At 53.7% G+C, this 15,552-nt stretch overlaps 1 protein-coding gene across 8 annotated transcripts in view; it reads right to left on the bottom strand.

Moving 5' to 3' along the window:
- The window catches only part of ANKS1A (ankyrin repeat and sterile alpha motif domain containing 1A), a 180,361-nt gene that overhangs the window by 22,799 nt on the left and 142,010 nt on the right, over positions 1-15,552 (bottom strand). For all 8 annotated transcript variants that reach the window (XM_047860139.1, XM_047860138.1, XM_047860140.1 and 5 more), the window contains 2 exons: positions 10,861-10,927; positions 5,542-5,648 (listed from right to left, as the gene is read on the bottom strand). In XM_047860139.1, the coding sequence (XP_047716095.1) occupies positions 5,542-5,648; positions 10,861-10,927 (174 nt within the window). The remainder of the gene's footprint in view (positions 1-5,541; positions 5,649-10,860; positions 10,928-15,552) is intronic.

The following is a 15,552-nucleotide window of genomic DNA, read 5'->3' as shown; positions in this document are numbered from 1 at the left end:
ACCTACCATCCCCGACCCGTGGTGGTGGCAGCTGCAGGGCCAGAAGGGCTTCAGTGCCAAGAGCTCACTGGGGTCTGATTCCCAGCAGCTTTTTCCAGCCTTCTGGAAGTCGAGTGGCCCCCAACACACAGGGGGTGGATGGAATGGTCTGCCTGGTCCAGACGGGCGCCTGCAAGTGATGCCAGGTAGCACTAGCCTAGCTCACTGGCTCCCAGGCCCCTTCTTTGGGGGGACACACTGAGCATGAGGCCCAGACACAGCACGTTCCTGGGCAAGCAGGTGTGGGACTAGAGTGGGAGGTGGGGGCACCACTCTGGGCCTAGGAGACTTGCTTCTAGGACAGCTCAGCCGTGTGCTTGAGGAGCAACCTTGGGCAAATGACTGAGTCCAAGAGTCCTCAGTGTGGTGTCTGTGGACCCCAGGAGTCCACGGGTGGGCTTCAGGGATGCCTGGGAACACCTGAACTTTGACACATGGTGTGTGAGGAGGTCTGTGCCTCTGACAGAGACACATGGACCCCGGGGCCCTGCCCCCTACGCCTCACTTCCTGCACATGCACACTGCTGGGGGTTGGAATACATGAACACTCGGACGTTCTGAGGGGCCAGCACAGAACCCCCTGCTGCTGCTCACACTGAGATGTCTGCAGCCAGAAGCTACAGAACAGGAGCTGTTCACCTGCTGCACACATCTTCAAGGGCAGTTAGTTAAGTTCACAGACATGAAAACAGTTCTCAGTTTCTTCCACTGTAAAGGCGGCCGGAGAAGGACAGAGCACACAAGGAACACAAGTGGGGGCAAACACAGTGGGACTCCAGGTGCTGTCACCTCTAGCCCAGAGAACTCCACACCATCTGGCAGAGAGAAAGGAAGAGGGAGAGCAAGAGGGTACGCAGCCTGGAAAGAGGCCCAGAGTGAGCCTGCCTCGTCTCAAGGTAAAAGGGCCCAGCGGAGACAAGGAAGCATCTGGTGGCATGTCAGTCAACTCCTGGGACCCCGCGAGGAGTTAAGTGACCACAGAACTGAGTCAGTCCAGGAGGCAGGATCCACACTGTCCAAGAGTATTCCTTTTAAAGCCCAGCTCCACTGACCCCCCGAGGCCCCTGGTTGAGGAAACCTCCCTTTCGGGCTCTGCCTCACTCTGGGGCACAGAGAATTCTAGCAGTTAGAGTGCTATGTGGGGAGAAGAGGGGGCTAGGGCAAGTGGAGAGGAAGTCGAAGCAGGGAGGCATCCAGACAGCAGTGCCAGGACACCCCTGCCCAGGCCAAAGAGGCCCCTTGAAGCCCGAGAGAGAAGAACGCAGAGGGAGGGAGCTTGGGAAGCCAGGGTAGGAACCCAAGGGCATGGCCCCACGGCGGACAGAAAGCCGGCCTCTGGGGCTAAGGAGTGAGGAGCTAACGCGGGGAGCACACAGGAAGAGAAGCTCCGGGGTCTGGGGGTCAGGCTGGAAACGTCACGGAGGCCAAAAAAGAATGACCTCCTCCCCAAGCCTATGCCTCTCGGCTCTCTCAGGGCTCGCTCCTCTTCACTGGTCATCCCTCCCCAACACACTGGAACAAGGTGGCCTGGTCTCAGAAACAGACAGGAAAACAGTAGGAGCCTATCCGTATGTGGTGGAAGCCTGTGGAGAAATAAACTGATGGGAGGAGCAAGAGGCCTCCGTGACGATGCTGGCTGTAAGAGGTGACGGGCCTGTGCCTCAGTCTGTGTCTAACCCATCCTCCGCTGGCTGCCAGACTCGTCTCCATTTTCCGTTTGTCTGTCATCCAGCACAGCACCCACCACGCGCCCTCTCTACCATGCCCTGCCATCTAAGGTGCACCCCGACGCCAGGGCCTCTCTGCCCGATGAGGGGAACAACCCGACGGCCTCCCATTGCGTGGCTGTCAAGGCCCCTTGCAGTCGAGCCCAGCCCACCCCTCCTGCCCAGCCAGTGGCCTGCCCTTCACTGCACTCCCTACACTGGCCTCCTCACTCACCGCAGATGGCTCAGGCCCCACACTCGCCTTTCCTCTGCCTGTGTCTTTCCAAGCCCACAGCCTCTGCAGACCCTCAGACAGCAAGTGCAACCCAGGAGTTCAAAGTTGGGACAGATCTGGGCTAGCATCCTGGCCCTGCCCCTCACTGGCAGTGTCTCCACCCTCTGGGCCTCACAGCCCCATCTGAGCCCTGACCAGCAGTATGCCCAGGGCTGTGAGCCAGCTCAGCGCGGGCACTGGGTCCATGCCTGGGAAGGCGGGTTCTCCTCCCCTGTGTTCCTGCAGCACCTACACGCCTCACCATAGTACTTAACACTTGGCTGCTTGGTTGTTTTTATTGCTTTATGTGACTTGTTTTCCCAGCGGGACCATCAAGATCTTTAAGACACCTGCATTATTTGCTTTTCTGAATTTGGATCCATTCGTTGTAGGAAATGCAGAAAATCTCTTATGTTCCAAATAAGAGAATAAAGCCATCCACAGCCCTCCTCAGATAACCACTGAAAACGTCTGGCTTATTCCTTTGCATCTCTTGTGCAGAGATGTTGTCTTTTTTGAAAGTTAAGATCATGTTGCATATGGATTTTTGTGTCTTGATTCCTTCACTCAACGTCTGCCCACATCAGACATTCTTCAAAAACAGTTTTTTGACACCCACCTAACACTCCAGCATGTAGAGCACCATCACTGACTCCACTGCCACCTCTGTGAAGGGAGGTCAGGCTCGGTCCCCAGATACGGAGACTTGCACCAGCACGCTTGGAGCTTCAAACTCGCCAATCACCAATTACCTTCCTTCCGTGCTGATTAAATGCATTTCCTCCCTTGTCCTAAGAAAGCCCATTTCCTGTGGACAAGACTTACGGTGAAAAACGGAACTGGCTGTGATGAGCGAGCCAGTGTGGTGGGCTGGCCGGCAGAGGCAGGAGCTAGATTCCTGGGCCCTGTCTCCCAGGGTCTGGTGTCAGCCCGATCAGCCTAGGGAGCATGTGGCAGCCCCCACTGCCCCGGCCCTGGTCCTGACCCTGACCCCTCCAAATCAAAGGCCCTTTCTGCCAGCAGGCAAGAGAGTATGAATAAAGTTCAAGGTGCAGTGCTTATCCAGCTCAGTCATCACATCATAGGAGGAACAACCCAGAACAGGAGGATGTTGGACCTAGACAAGATAAAATGCCAGAGGCCATGACAGAAAGTCTTCAGTTTTCTAAAGGGTTTAAGCGTGTTCTCTGTGGCCCAAAAGACAGAGTCCACAAGGACTCAGACTTTGACTAACCCTGAGCAATGCAAAGAACAAATGGCTACTACTTTGTAAGGTGGTGGAATTCCCTGTCACTGCAAAGTATCATGGCCAAGATTGTCTTGAAGGGAAGGCACAGGTGATTAGACCACATGATGACAAAGTCCCTCCCACCCCAACAGGGAGGAGCTGGACCCTGTCACAGGGAAATTCTACAGCAGTGCCTGGTCTGTGAAACACTCTTAGTGTCCAGATGTTCCTCCTACCTCGAGAGCTTAGCTCTCTGGAAGCTACTCGTGCATCTTGTAGAAGTTTCCAGGGCATTTCACAACGAAGAAAAACATTTATAACCTACTGAAAACCAAACTACACGGAGATATACCATAGCTAACATGATGGAAATTATACCATATGCAACGAAAAGAATGTTTCTCAATAAAAATGCCCTTTCTTGTGTGGTTTTTTTTTCCTTTTTTTCTGGTTGCTAAAACAATTAGCCTTACAGTCCATCTGGCAATTTACATGTAATTACCCAGGATGCTCTGCATGGCTCCTCAGGCCACTCTAGCTACCGGAAGTAATGTGCTCAAGTGAGGTGCGATCAGCATTCCTTCCTGTACAGACTCCACCTGCCAGTGCCCCGCTGGAACTGAGACAGCAGCGACGAGGAATAGCTCGTACCCAGGGCAACAGGAGAAGCCTGGAGGGCCCTGGAAATACTGAGCTGCTGGCCTCCCTCCATGAGTGTCCTTCCCCCAAAGACAGACCCGTGGTCTAGCAGAGTCCCTGCACCCTCCGGGATGGACATTTGGCTCAGGGCCAGATTTACCAAGATGCCCGCCTAGCTACTTTCTGGGTGTGAGCACAGGAAGGGGCAGGGAAGCAGTTTTAAAGGAGTCTTGATGTTCAACAGTTGGGAACCTTACCGTTTCCAAAAGTAGAAGAAGGAGGGGTGAGAAGTTAAGAGCTCAGCCTCTAAAGTACTGAAGCACAGGGAAGGGACAGCCCGCCTCCCTTGCCTGCCTGCCTGCCAGCCAGTCTGGTGAAGGGGTATGCTCGGAGAGTGAAGGCCCCCCAACACTCAGCACCAGGGGCCAAGTGCCCCAGCTCGCTGGTTGAACCACCACCTCTACCCTGGGTTTGTCGGCCTTCCCCCAGGAACATGGTAAGTCAGGGGTTAGGTTATAAGAACCATAAATATACTCAGTTAATGTAAGAAAAAAAAATTGCTATTTAAAAACCCAAGACTTTTAAAAGTTGAAAAGTAACGGCCCTAAGCTGGCTTTGGAAGGGTGGCCCAGGTGAGGCGGGCCTGTCCTAGTCAGGGTCCCTCCCGGCAGCTCCAGGCTAGCACCCTGGGCAGGCTGCTGTTCGGTAGGCACAAAACGCAGCCTCGTTAGTGGGAACTCCAGAGGGACCCACACTGGAGATGGGAGCTCTGGGCCGACTGACCCCCGCCCCTTCACCTCACCACCTCCTGGAGGGGTTCCAGGAGAGGAATGCTCATGGGTGCCCGAGCCACTTTCTGGACTGAAAGAAGATGCACTGGATCCTAAGCCCAAGGCCCCAGCCAGGCCCCACTCCACAGGGAGCCTGAGGAAAGTCACCCGGATTTTTCTTTTTCTTTTAACACCTCGTGCTTTATAGGAAGACAACACAAAATTATACCTCAGAAAAGCAAGCAAGCCTTCCAACCACCAATTCAGCCTCTCCTCTGGGTCATCTCTGAGGTCACGAGTCCATGAGGCTACACAGCCACATTCCCCACCCTAGCCGCTCAGCCTGGGCTGGGCTGGGCAGGGAAGAGGCCTTCCTGCTGGACCAGGCTCCCTGCTTCAGCAACTACCTGCTTGATGGCACCATTCTGGGGAATAAAGGAAACTTCTGGCATCCAACAGAGATGGGATGGAAAGTCATCACAGGGGACCTGGCTGTCCTGTCCACCAAAACTCCCGGCGTCTGATCCAGAACAAGACCCACCTTGAGGCCTCACTGCACGACATATGGTCTGAGGTCTGAGAGGGAGACCAGCAAGGGGCAAAGGTCTACAGTCAGGGACCCTGCCTCTTGGGATGCAGACTTGCAGAGAGCTCTCCCCACAGAACCGTTTCTGGGAGCAGAGTTGAGGGAGACCGAGTTTAGAAAGAAGGCACATGACAGTCGGCTGACTTTCTGGATGTCTGAGTCACTTCATTCAGCTCTTTGTTGGGATACGGGGCTACGCACTGTTTAGCACTCCAGCAGGGCCCACGGGAGACCAGAGAGGCGCGTCTCCGTCTCCGCCGAGCTGCACCCCGCCCCCGAGGAGGCCTGCGGGCACTTACCAGGAAGCGGACATCGTCAAAGCCATTCAGAAGCAACTTGCTCTCATACTGCTGCAGCCCAACCGCCTCCAGCCACTCCCCGACGCTCTGCTCCAGCGTCCGCGAACCTGACGAGAGAGGAATCGGCAGACGCTTGAAAAGGGAAAACCCATTAAGGCGGTAGCAGCGGCACTCAGAGGAAGACAGATGGCACTGCCACATCATGGTCATTACCATAAAGCAGCCAGACTATGTACAAGAGACCAGAGAGCAGAGGACCCGCAGCTCCTCTTCCGGGTGCAGGCCGAGGGCAGGTGGGCCCGGGCCGCACACCCACCCACCCCCTCAAGTCTGAGCTCCTCCAGGGCTGCGGTGGCACATGCACGGTCTCCGCCCACAGGTCAGCGTTCACACTGAGGTATTTCAGGAAGTCTGTTCCCACGGGCACTAGAGGGGCTGGGGGCTCCTCTCATCCATGCAACTTCTGGAGCCCCCGCGGGGCCGTGGGCGAGGGACAAGTCCTGTGACCTTGCAGCACAAACCGGTCAGGAGAGAGCACGCGTCTTCATGCAGCTGAGGGGCACAGGCACACAGCGAGGGCTCCGGGAGGGAAGCAGCGGCGGCTGTTCACGGGGACCCAGCACATGCAACACAAGCAGCACAGAACCCGGCAGGGGGAGAAAAGAGACTTTTACTTGTTTTCCCCCAGCAGTCCCGGAATAAGCAAACCATGGCCACTGGCCCTTTGTGCTCAGAGGCTCAAGGCAGAGGGGGCCGAGTGCCGCGCACGGGCCGGGGCCCAGGGCCCGGGGCTGGGGCTCAGGTGTGGCCCTGCTGTGACGGCGACATTGCGCTCCCCCGGGCTGCACAGCCAGCGGGGCCAGGGGCCCAGTCCACAGCTAGACTCTGGCGGCCGGCAAGCGGGGCGTCTCCCGTGCCAGGGTGCTGTCTGAAGTGCTGCCTTCCCGGGCCGGGCTCTTTTGCCGGGGCTGGGCATTCATCTTCCTCTTCTGATAGTGGCTGTTCCTGTGACTCGCCTGCCTGCTCAGGTGGAAAGCAGGCAGGCAGATCCAGTTCTTGGCTAAAGACGACAAAACCCGACCCGATGAAAGAAAGGGAAAAGGGAAGCGGTCCTCTGTCAGCTGAGCTGTGATGGCTTAAGTCTATTCACATTCGGCGCTGTGCTCTCTCTGGCTGAGTGATACAGACAGCAACGGTCTTCCCAGGGTCTCCGGATCCTGATGTTCTCCTCTGAGGGCCGGCAGGGAAGGGACGACATGTATCTGCTCTGCTCCTCGGGCGGACAGGGGGGCGGGGCGGGGAGGAACAGAGTTCAGCCCTCCCTGCCGACCTGAGCGCCTAGCCCCCACCTACTTCTCTGGTTCTCATGGGCAAGAACAGATGATAAAAGAAGGAAAAAAGGGAAAGGGAGGAAAAAGAAGAACCAACTACAAAGACATCACCTCCAGAGAACTCTTGACACGGTGAAAGTCATTCTCTTGTTCTCGGCACTTTCTGCCCTTCAAGGCAGGCCAAGGCCAACTGGCTTGGTTATCTGGGAGCCCCCGGTGACCCACTGTCCTAGGCTCCCCCTCCTCTGTCCTCTGCAGAGCAGCTGGTGGTCAGGGACCCGGTGGCCTCCCGATGCACGCTGCAGCAGCACTCCAAGACGCTGGGTCCCCTGCCCTTGACTGGGCTGTCTGCTCCAGGGAACCTAGGCGGCGGGCTCTTGTATGCTCACGAAGTCAAGTGTCCCTGGCTGCTGATTCATTCCTGCTTGTAATCCCCCAGCCGGGCAGCTGTGGTCCTGCCTGCTGCCGGTGGATGTGTGCGCTCACAGAACCGCAGCAGAGTGCTTTGTCTGGAGGCTCCTGGGCTCCACGCTGCCTGCTGCCGGCCCCACAGCCCTCGCTCGCTCTCATAATGTCTGGCCCTCCCCTTCTCCCCTCCCCACCCTCCTCCCTTCCACGCTCAGGAAAATACATCAGGGAGCGGACATCGGAGCAGAAGCCGCTGCTGCTGCCGCCGCTGAGGGAGAAGGACACAGCAGCACAAGCATCACAGCAAAATGACAGGCTCCCCAGCATCTCCTGTCGGCCAACACACACGCGTCTGAAAGGCGGAGACGGGGAAACCCTACCTGCAGCTCGAGGGGCTGGAAACAGCTTATTAAGGAGAGAGAAGGCACATTCCTATAGTTTTGGCCAACAGTGTCTCGGACAGCCAGAGAAGGGGACAGAGGAATGACACCGCCCTGAGGGCACAGCCCACAGGTTAAGCGACCCCCTGCTCACCATGTAAGAAAGACCGTGCCTCTCTGCCAAGAGAATAAGGCATGGGGTGTCACAAAAACAGGTGACCAAATAAAGACATTATACCTAATATTCCTCAGGTGAGCAAGCGCACTCAGCAACTCGGGGAGGGACTTCTCCTGGGGCCTGCCGGAGCCCCGGAGAGAAGTGCCAGGCCCAGAGCAGGCCCCTCGCTATCTAGAGGAGGAGGGTACGGGAGGGGAGGCACCAAGGAAAAGGGGGAGCCGGGACCAAACCCCAAGTACAGCCGTGAAGACAGAAGAGGTCACATGTAGAGACAAAGACCCAGGGACCACATGTCACCCTCTAAACATGCTGGGGGACACCGATAGCTCAGCAGGCTGTAGACGGTCCTGGCAAAGAAAGGGCTGTGTGTGCAGGGAGATCAGGCCCCAGAAGGAGCCTGCACTGAATGGCTATTCAACAGCTAAAGTGGCTGGCTTTAGCAGAAGAAAGCAAATGATCTCTTGCGCTCCACAGACAGGCTTTTGTGGAAAGCAGCCAGAGTGGCCGGGGCCAGTGGGAAGGCTTCCCCTCCCTGGACTCCTCAGAGTGGAATGAGTTGTGAAACCTGTCTGTTGGGGATTCGGGTAACTAGTCCAGTGCTGGCAGCTCAGGGTTCCAAGGCCCAAGACGAGAGTAAGACTCCAGTTCCATACTGGGTCTTGTCCTATAGAACACGATCCTCTGTGAAACCAGTCACGCTGAGCAATCCTGTGCTTAGTTAACAGCTGCCTGCTGGAAGGCCTGCTCCTGCTCCCAGGCTGGCAACCCCAGAGCCCAAATCTCTCCTAGATCCAGAAACCTAAGGACAATCTGAACCCTGCACCTGACCATTCAAAACAAGCAAGAATTCTGCTCTGGCCTGAGCTGAAGGCTGGTGCTCCCTGAGGTCCTGGGGAAAGCCCCGTCCTGACCTGTCAGATAGAAGACAGAGCTCATGGGCAGACCTGAGTCTACTTTCCCCATGCTTCATGGCCTGGCAGCAGTGCAGACACAGTAGTCCGGGGACTCTGCAGCATGAGTGGGGGCACCCTCTGTTCAGGTGGCTGTTCTCATGTGCCCACCCTAGACAGTCCTACGCCGCTGTATAGAAGATGGTTCAACTCAGCGGTGCTAAAACAGGACTGTGTGTTGGGACCCGGTGACCTAGGGGGGAAGCCAGGCCAACTTTCACCACTCACACAGGTTCGTGGGGGTAAGAACTAGTGGGTGGGACCACCAGGGCCAGGAAAGAGCTCAGTGTCATCACTTCCAAAGAGAAGGGCTCTTGCAGAAATGTGTTTTCCAAAGGTGCTGCCACATCTCCTGATTTATCAAAGTTAAGATACTGACCCAAACTCTCAAGCACGTGCATTCCTTGGACATAGAGGGTACAGGCAAGCAGAAAGCTGCTTCAACCGAACGGACTGCTATCGATCCCAGTCCTGGCTGTCCCCCAAGCACAGTTTTGGAAAACGGTAATGGTGTTTGTCTCAGTACTGAACATCTACTCCCAACAAACGCTTGACTCTTGATGAAGGCTGCACACGACAACAGAGAGGGAGGCTGTCTGTCTGTTCTCCAGCACGTGGAGACAGAGCCGCAAACGCTGAGTCAGAAGAGCCACCCCTGCAGACCCTAGCATAATCCAAGACTGATGACGACGACGGGCCACACCCAGCTGGGCCCTCTCTTGCTAGAAGCCAGGGAAACAAGGCTGCTGGAAGGAGGTGGCTCTGGGAACCCAATTGGAGACGTGGTGGAGGGAGACAAGCAGATGCACCTCCTCCCTAGGTTTTTTGATGCGGGTAAGTAATTATTTCATGGACAAAAAAAGAGCCTATCTACCATTTACCTCTTTTGCTCAAGTATTTGTATATATTAGTCATTCCCAACAAACCTATGAGGTAGGTACTATTATCCAAAGGTAGATAGGGAACTGGGGCTCAGAGAGATTAAGGGACTTGCCAAAGACCCTCATACATCCAGAAGCCGAATTTGAACGTGGGGCTGAGGCTCCAGAGCCCATGCAACTTTCACAAGCACCACAGCCTCAGCAGCTCCCTTCCCCCAGTGTGCACACTTGTCCTCACCCATCTGACTCCCTGATAGGGCCAGAGGAACCACAAGTGTCACCTGGGCTAAGAGGCCAGTCCTGCATGCAGCCTCCTGAGTGAGCGAGGAAGCCCTTCCCTCCAGCTGGAGACGCATTTCCTCAGGGATGGTGAGAGGCCAGGCCTCACTGAACTGACTCGGCCCGGGTGCTCTGGTGGCAGAGGGAGGTCTGCAGGTGCTTGGGGGATGGGGCGTGAGACTTGCTCTAGCTAACAGGTACCTTTAGAAATGTCCCCTCACCTAAGAAAGTAATACAACCACAGGTCTGTTATCAAGGAAAACAGCTCAGATATGGCCTCTCTAGCTCCCTGCTTCCAACAAAGGAAATCAAGGCTGACCGCACCCCTAGGGCTTTGAAAAGAAAAGAATGCCCAGAGTAGCAGTGACCCAGGATAAAACCGAGTGACTAAGCAAATGGAAAAATGCAGAGACAGACACAAGGAGGGACAGCAAAGCCAACCCCTCCAGGTGATGCAGGCTAACAGTCTGAGACCACCGAGCCAACCCAATGCTCTGCCACTGCCATGGAGCAGCCGAACAAGAGCTACTTTCTCACGAGGGGTAAGTGCCAGAGTTGCCTGGGAAAGTGGAAAGACCGAAGCCAAAGTGCACTCCAGTTTAAACCAATCGGAGAAAACCTACATTTACAAAAATACTTCTGGACAAGTGACAACTGTTAACTTAAAAAAAACCTTCTCAATAGGTGGCCTAAAATGCAATTTCCCCTCCAATGTGTAAGAAGAGCCCTCGCCCTACAATAACAGCTAGATGGGCCATACAGATACATGTCTGAATTGCAGGAGCATGACGCGGGCAGAGGCTGACCTCTCTCACCCACCAAATGTCTGTCTTCTGTGCCAGAGGAAAAACCTGGGCCAGAAAGGAGCCAGAGGTCTGTGTTCCACGGGAAAGCGGCTGCTTGGTACGATACCTGAGATCTTCTGTTGTTCCTGAGAAAAGTCAATCCCTTCTCCAATAGAGCTCATGATTTTCTCAATCTGAAACGGAAGAGAGAGGAACAAAAAGGAGAGGCTGTCAGGCTTCAGTTAAACATTGCCGGCTCACTATCAGTGCACAGGGCAGTTGGTGTGGGTGGGAGTGCTCCAGGTCTCTTCCAGATGATTCCAAGGTCCAAGCGCCAACCTGCAAGGGATCAGAACTCTTTGCTGCTCATATCAAGAAAGGCCCTTCTGTGGCCACAGCCCAACAGGGACTAAAGACACGCTCCGAAAGGAGGGAGTGGGTAACAACCTGGGCTCAGCTGCTGGAAATGCCGAAAAGTCTTCCTTCCAAGGCATTTATATATCCCTCCTGCAGCACTTCCCCCAGCCCAGCAGAGACTGGACAACAGCAGGCCAGACCTGGCACATTTCACTGCTCACACCAGAATTTAAATTCCATGAGAGTAGAGACTTTGCCAGCTTGGTTCCACGTGACACCCCAAGTGCCTAGACCAGTGCCTGGCAAGTCCTAAGCATTCAACAGATAATTGGTGCTGCCTGACTGCCAGCTCTGAGGTATGAGGACAATTTTTAGAACGGAGACAAGAAGAGAACCTCAACATAGGAACCTCTTAGAAGTCAAAGTGAGGCAGGCGTATAACTCTGATTAGAGGATCTTTTGATGCAGACATGTACCCTTCCTCTGGACCACAGCAGGGAGAGCCGGTCTCAAAGCATCCGATGTCTCCAGCATTGCCCCCTGTATGGACCACCTGTTCCAGCCATCTGGCTTTGGTCACCCTGAGCCAGAGCCAAGCCCCCCACTCCAGGAAACCTGGCCAGGGGCAAGACAGGGCAGCAAGGAGGCAGACACCTTCTCTTCCTCTCCTCCTCTTTTGGGAAGCAGTGATAATGAGCTCATTCATGGCTCTTTTTCCAAAAAGAATGTTACGAGAACCTTTTGTACCAGGGCTTGGATGCTTTTTCCTCTAAGTGCAAGTAAGGAGCCTAGGTCTGACAATCAAAAACAAAAACAAAAACAAAAACAAACCCCAAAAACACAACTCTCCAGCCAGCTTCCAGCTGGCAGACAAAGACAGCACATTTGACAGCGGGCAGAAGAGCACAGAACAAACACCATCCTTCCCTTTGCAGCCGGGAGCTGTGGCTATTTTCCTCCAGCCACAGAAAACTGCCTTTTAACACACACTGTGAACTCCATCCCTGAGCTCAGCAAAAGCCAAGGGAAACACAACACATCTGACCTGTGGAGCAAATGGAGGTGTGCCTCTGCTCACCAGCCCCACAGCCCAGAGGCAGGCACGGAAGCGGGCAGTGCCACCGCAGGTCTGCCCTGTCCCTTGGAGAAAATGTCTTCCTCCTTCCCTTCCTAATGCATCATTGTCTTTGGCCTCTGCGTATTTCAAGAACTGCCTCCTTCAACAGGCAGCCTGGTGCCGCGTGGGAAAGACCCACACGGACAGGCAAGCACTTTCACGCTTTCCCAGCTTCAGTGCTGACTCTACAAAAACAGGGATGGGTCTTGGGGCGCCTGGATGGCTCAGTCGGTTGAGCGCCTGACTTCGGCTCAAGTCATGATCTCACGAGTTCGCGCCCCCCATCAGGCTCTGTGCCGATAGCTCAGAACCTGGAGCCTGCTTCCGATTCTGTGTCTCCCTCTCTTCCTGCCCCTCCCCCACTCGTGCTGTCTCTGTCTCTGTCTCTCAAAAACATTAAAAAACAAACATTAAACATTAAACAAAAACAAACCAGGGATGGGTCCTGCCTCCTATGAAGGGTTGTCGTGTGGATTAAAAGTAGAGCTTACGTAGAGCATCTAGCCAAAGGCCTGGCTCACAGAAGATGCCCGATAAAAGGTTCGTGTGCTTTCCACTTCCCCTCTTAGAGCTCCATTCAACCTAGTAAAAACCTAGTTAAAGTTGAAAAAAAATTTTTTACTTGTATTTTTTGACAAGTCATACATCCACATGATTCAAAGTTCAAAAGATACAAAGGTTATTCAGAGAAGTCTCCCTGTGCCTGTCTCCCAGCTGTCTGGCTCTCCTCCCAGCAGGGAACCAGTGTAACCAGTTTCTCAAGTGTGCTTCTAGATCTGTTCCAGCCACATGTAAGCAAACATATGAAGGTATTCTACCCCCCACACCAACACAGGCAGTCTATATATGCTGCTCTGCATCTTGTTTTCTCTATTTAGTAATACATCTTAGAGTTCTTCCCACAGTTCATAAGAACATTTTTTTTTCTTTTTCTTTTTAACAGATATGTCACCTTATTTATTCAACCAGTCCCCTGGTGGTCACGTATGTAGTTTCCAATCTCTTCTCATTCTCAACAGTGCCATGAAGAACACTGTTCTACATACATGTTTGTACACATGGTTCCCTCTTGAGAGTTCTTCCAGACACAAAATCTTGAATTAGCAGCAGGGACCCCACGGGTCGTGTAATGCCAACTCCCACCCCATGTCCGATTTTGCTAAAGGCCTTCCAGAGATGGGGCGTTAGGTGATTATGATGATCACTGACTCTCCCGGTCAGTTTGCCCTATATGCAGAAAGTGCCAATTTATAACATCTGTCTTTTTACAGATTGAAATCTTTTTTCTTCTGACTTCAACCCACTGGTCTGGTTATTGCCCTAGAACACCTCCTCTTCCACAGGAAAGGCTTAGGGATATTTGGAGACAGGCCAAGCTGCTTCCCCACCCCCAGGCTGCACTAAATGACACATCAGTGCCCAGGTCCCAAAGCCTGGGCTGTCCAGATCATAGAAGCCTCCAAGCGGGGCAAAGAGCAGGCACTCCACGGATATCTGTTGATGTGCTTTCCTTTTCCTTTTCTCTATTTACAGGAGAAAAGCAGGGTGCTCAAGATGAGAAAACTTTTCTCTGCATGGGGGGAATGAATGGGTCCTTATCCCTGGAATGGCTCCACCAGGCTATGGATCTCTCTTCCAGGCCAAAGAGGGTGTATGTGGGAGAATCACCACTGAAAAGGCCACGAGAGTTGGAAAAAAGCATGTTTTACTTGCCATTTTGCCCCCGTGGGCTGGGTTGTGTTAAACAGGGAACCTACTGAATGAATGAAAGCCGGGGAGGGAGGGGTCCATTTACTTAAGAGCTAGCAGAGAAAAAGCTGTTTTCCCAAGGCATGCAGAGTGTCATGGGTGGAAAGAGCTGAACCGGAGGACGACCCCAAGGTAGCTTTTAATATAAAATCAAGTCATCTACGGTACCTATTTCATGATCATCATAATCACCTAACACCCAAAGCCACAGTTGACCTAGCCAATCAGCATCTCCTGGCCGCCCAATTCATTGGCCCTTTGCCAAAGGGCCTTTTGAAATCCGAGTGAACAGAATTGAACACCCTGCTGCTTCTTTGCTCTGTTCCTTCCTTCCTGCTGGCCCCAGGAGTCACCCTCACACCCACTACAAAGGGCCAGGAACAGCCCACATTTCCACAGCCCACCCTCTGGCAGGGTATGCAAGGACACTCTCACAACTATTTCATTGAAACTGTACGTGTCGCTGTCCTGCGAACTGGAGTAGCTAAGTCACGCTGAGAAGATGCTAGTTTATAGAGGAACTAGGAGTACTCGGCAGGTTACTGACAGCTTACAACCCAGCACCCCTTCCTGCCTTGGCAGAAACACAGGGCTGGGAGGAACATGGCAATGAAAAGGTCCTGTTTGGGCAGAGACTGGCAGGTGTCCGCCCTGACACCATAAGCACAGAGCTGTCTGGGGCTGTGATCTTCCCCAGGGGCTGGGGAAACAGGGAGGAGCCGGATCTCCTCTCTCCCTGCCACACCCTCCATGGCCCAGAACCAGCAGAGGGAGAACATGGTCATTCCAGTCTAGACAAAGAGGAGCTGACCGAGAAAACAGACACCATTCTGATCTATCTACTTTGTGTAGTTTAACCATTTAGGCTTGAGTTAAAAAAAAAAAAAATCTGACTAAGCTGTTTTCTCAGAAATGTTCTGCATCTCAGGGGACAAAGCGGGCAGGTGTAATGTCCTGGAAGGGCACAGTTCAATATTCTCTTTTCTATTGTTGAGGTTCAGTGACCTTTTGGGGGAGAGATGGACAATGGTCACGCTCTAATACTGCACTTCACATAAACTCTATAGGGAACTTATATTTGTGTTTGGTAAGGCCTGAGCATTATCGACATAATGGATACATGTACTTTAAAAATGCTTGGAAATATTCCATTTTCAAAATATACTCAAGGTTATTCTATTTAGACTCTCCCCTCCTGCCCCCACCAGGGATGTATAAAACATATTCTCCATGTGGTTGAAAACAAAAATAACTCAAACGCTAGAGACACCGCTGCTCACATCTTCTGACATGTGCTTGTTTAGAACACAGGATTGTGTGGGGCTGGGTGGCTCAGCTGGTCGAGAGTCTGACTCATGAGTGGGTTCAGGTCACGATCTCACAGTCGTGAGATCAAGCCCCAAGTTGGGCTCCATGCTGGGCACAGAGCTTGCTTCAGATTCTCTCCCTCTCCCTCTGCCCCTCCCCTCCTCTCTCTCAAAAACAAAAACAAGGGGCGCCTGGGTGGCTCAGTCGGTTAAGCGGCCGACTTCAGCTCAGGTCACGATCTCACGGTCCGTGAGTTCGAGCCCCGCGTCGGGCTCTGGGCTGATGGCT

Source organism: Prionailurus viverrinus, chromosome B2 (assembly GCF_022837055.1).
Source record: "Prionailurus viverrinus isolate Anna chromosome B2, UM_Priviv_1.0, whole genome shotgun sequence".
In the NCBI taxonomy this organism is placed as follows: domain Eukaryota; kingdom Metazoa; phylum Chordata; class Mammalia; order Carnivora; family Felidae; genus Prionailurus; species Prionailurus viverrinus.
Note: the sequence above shows the minus strand (reverse complement) of the source record. Positions and strands in the feature narration are given on the sequence as shown.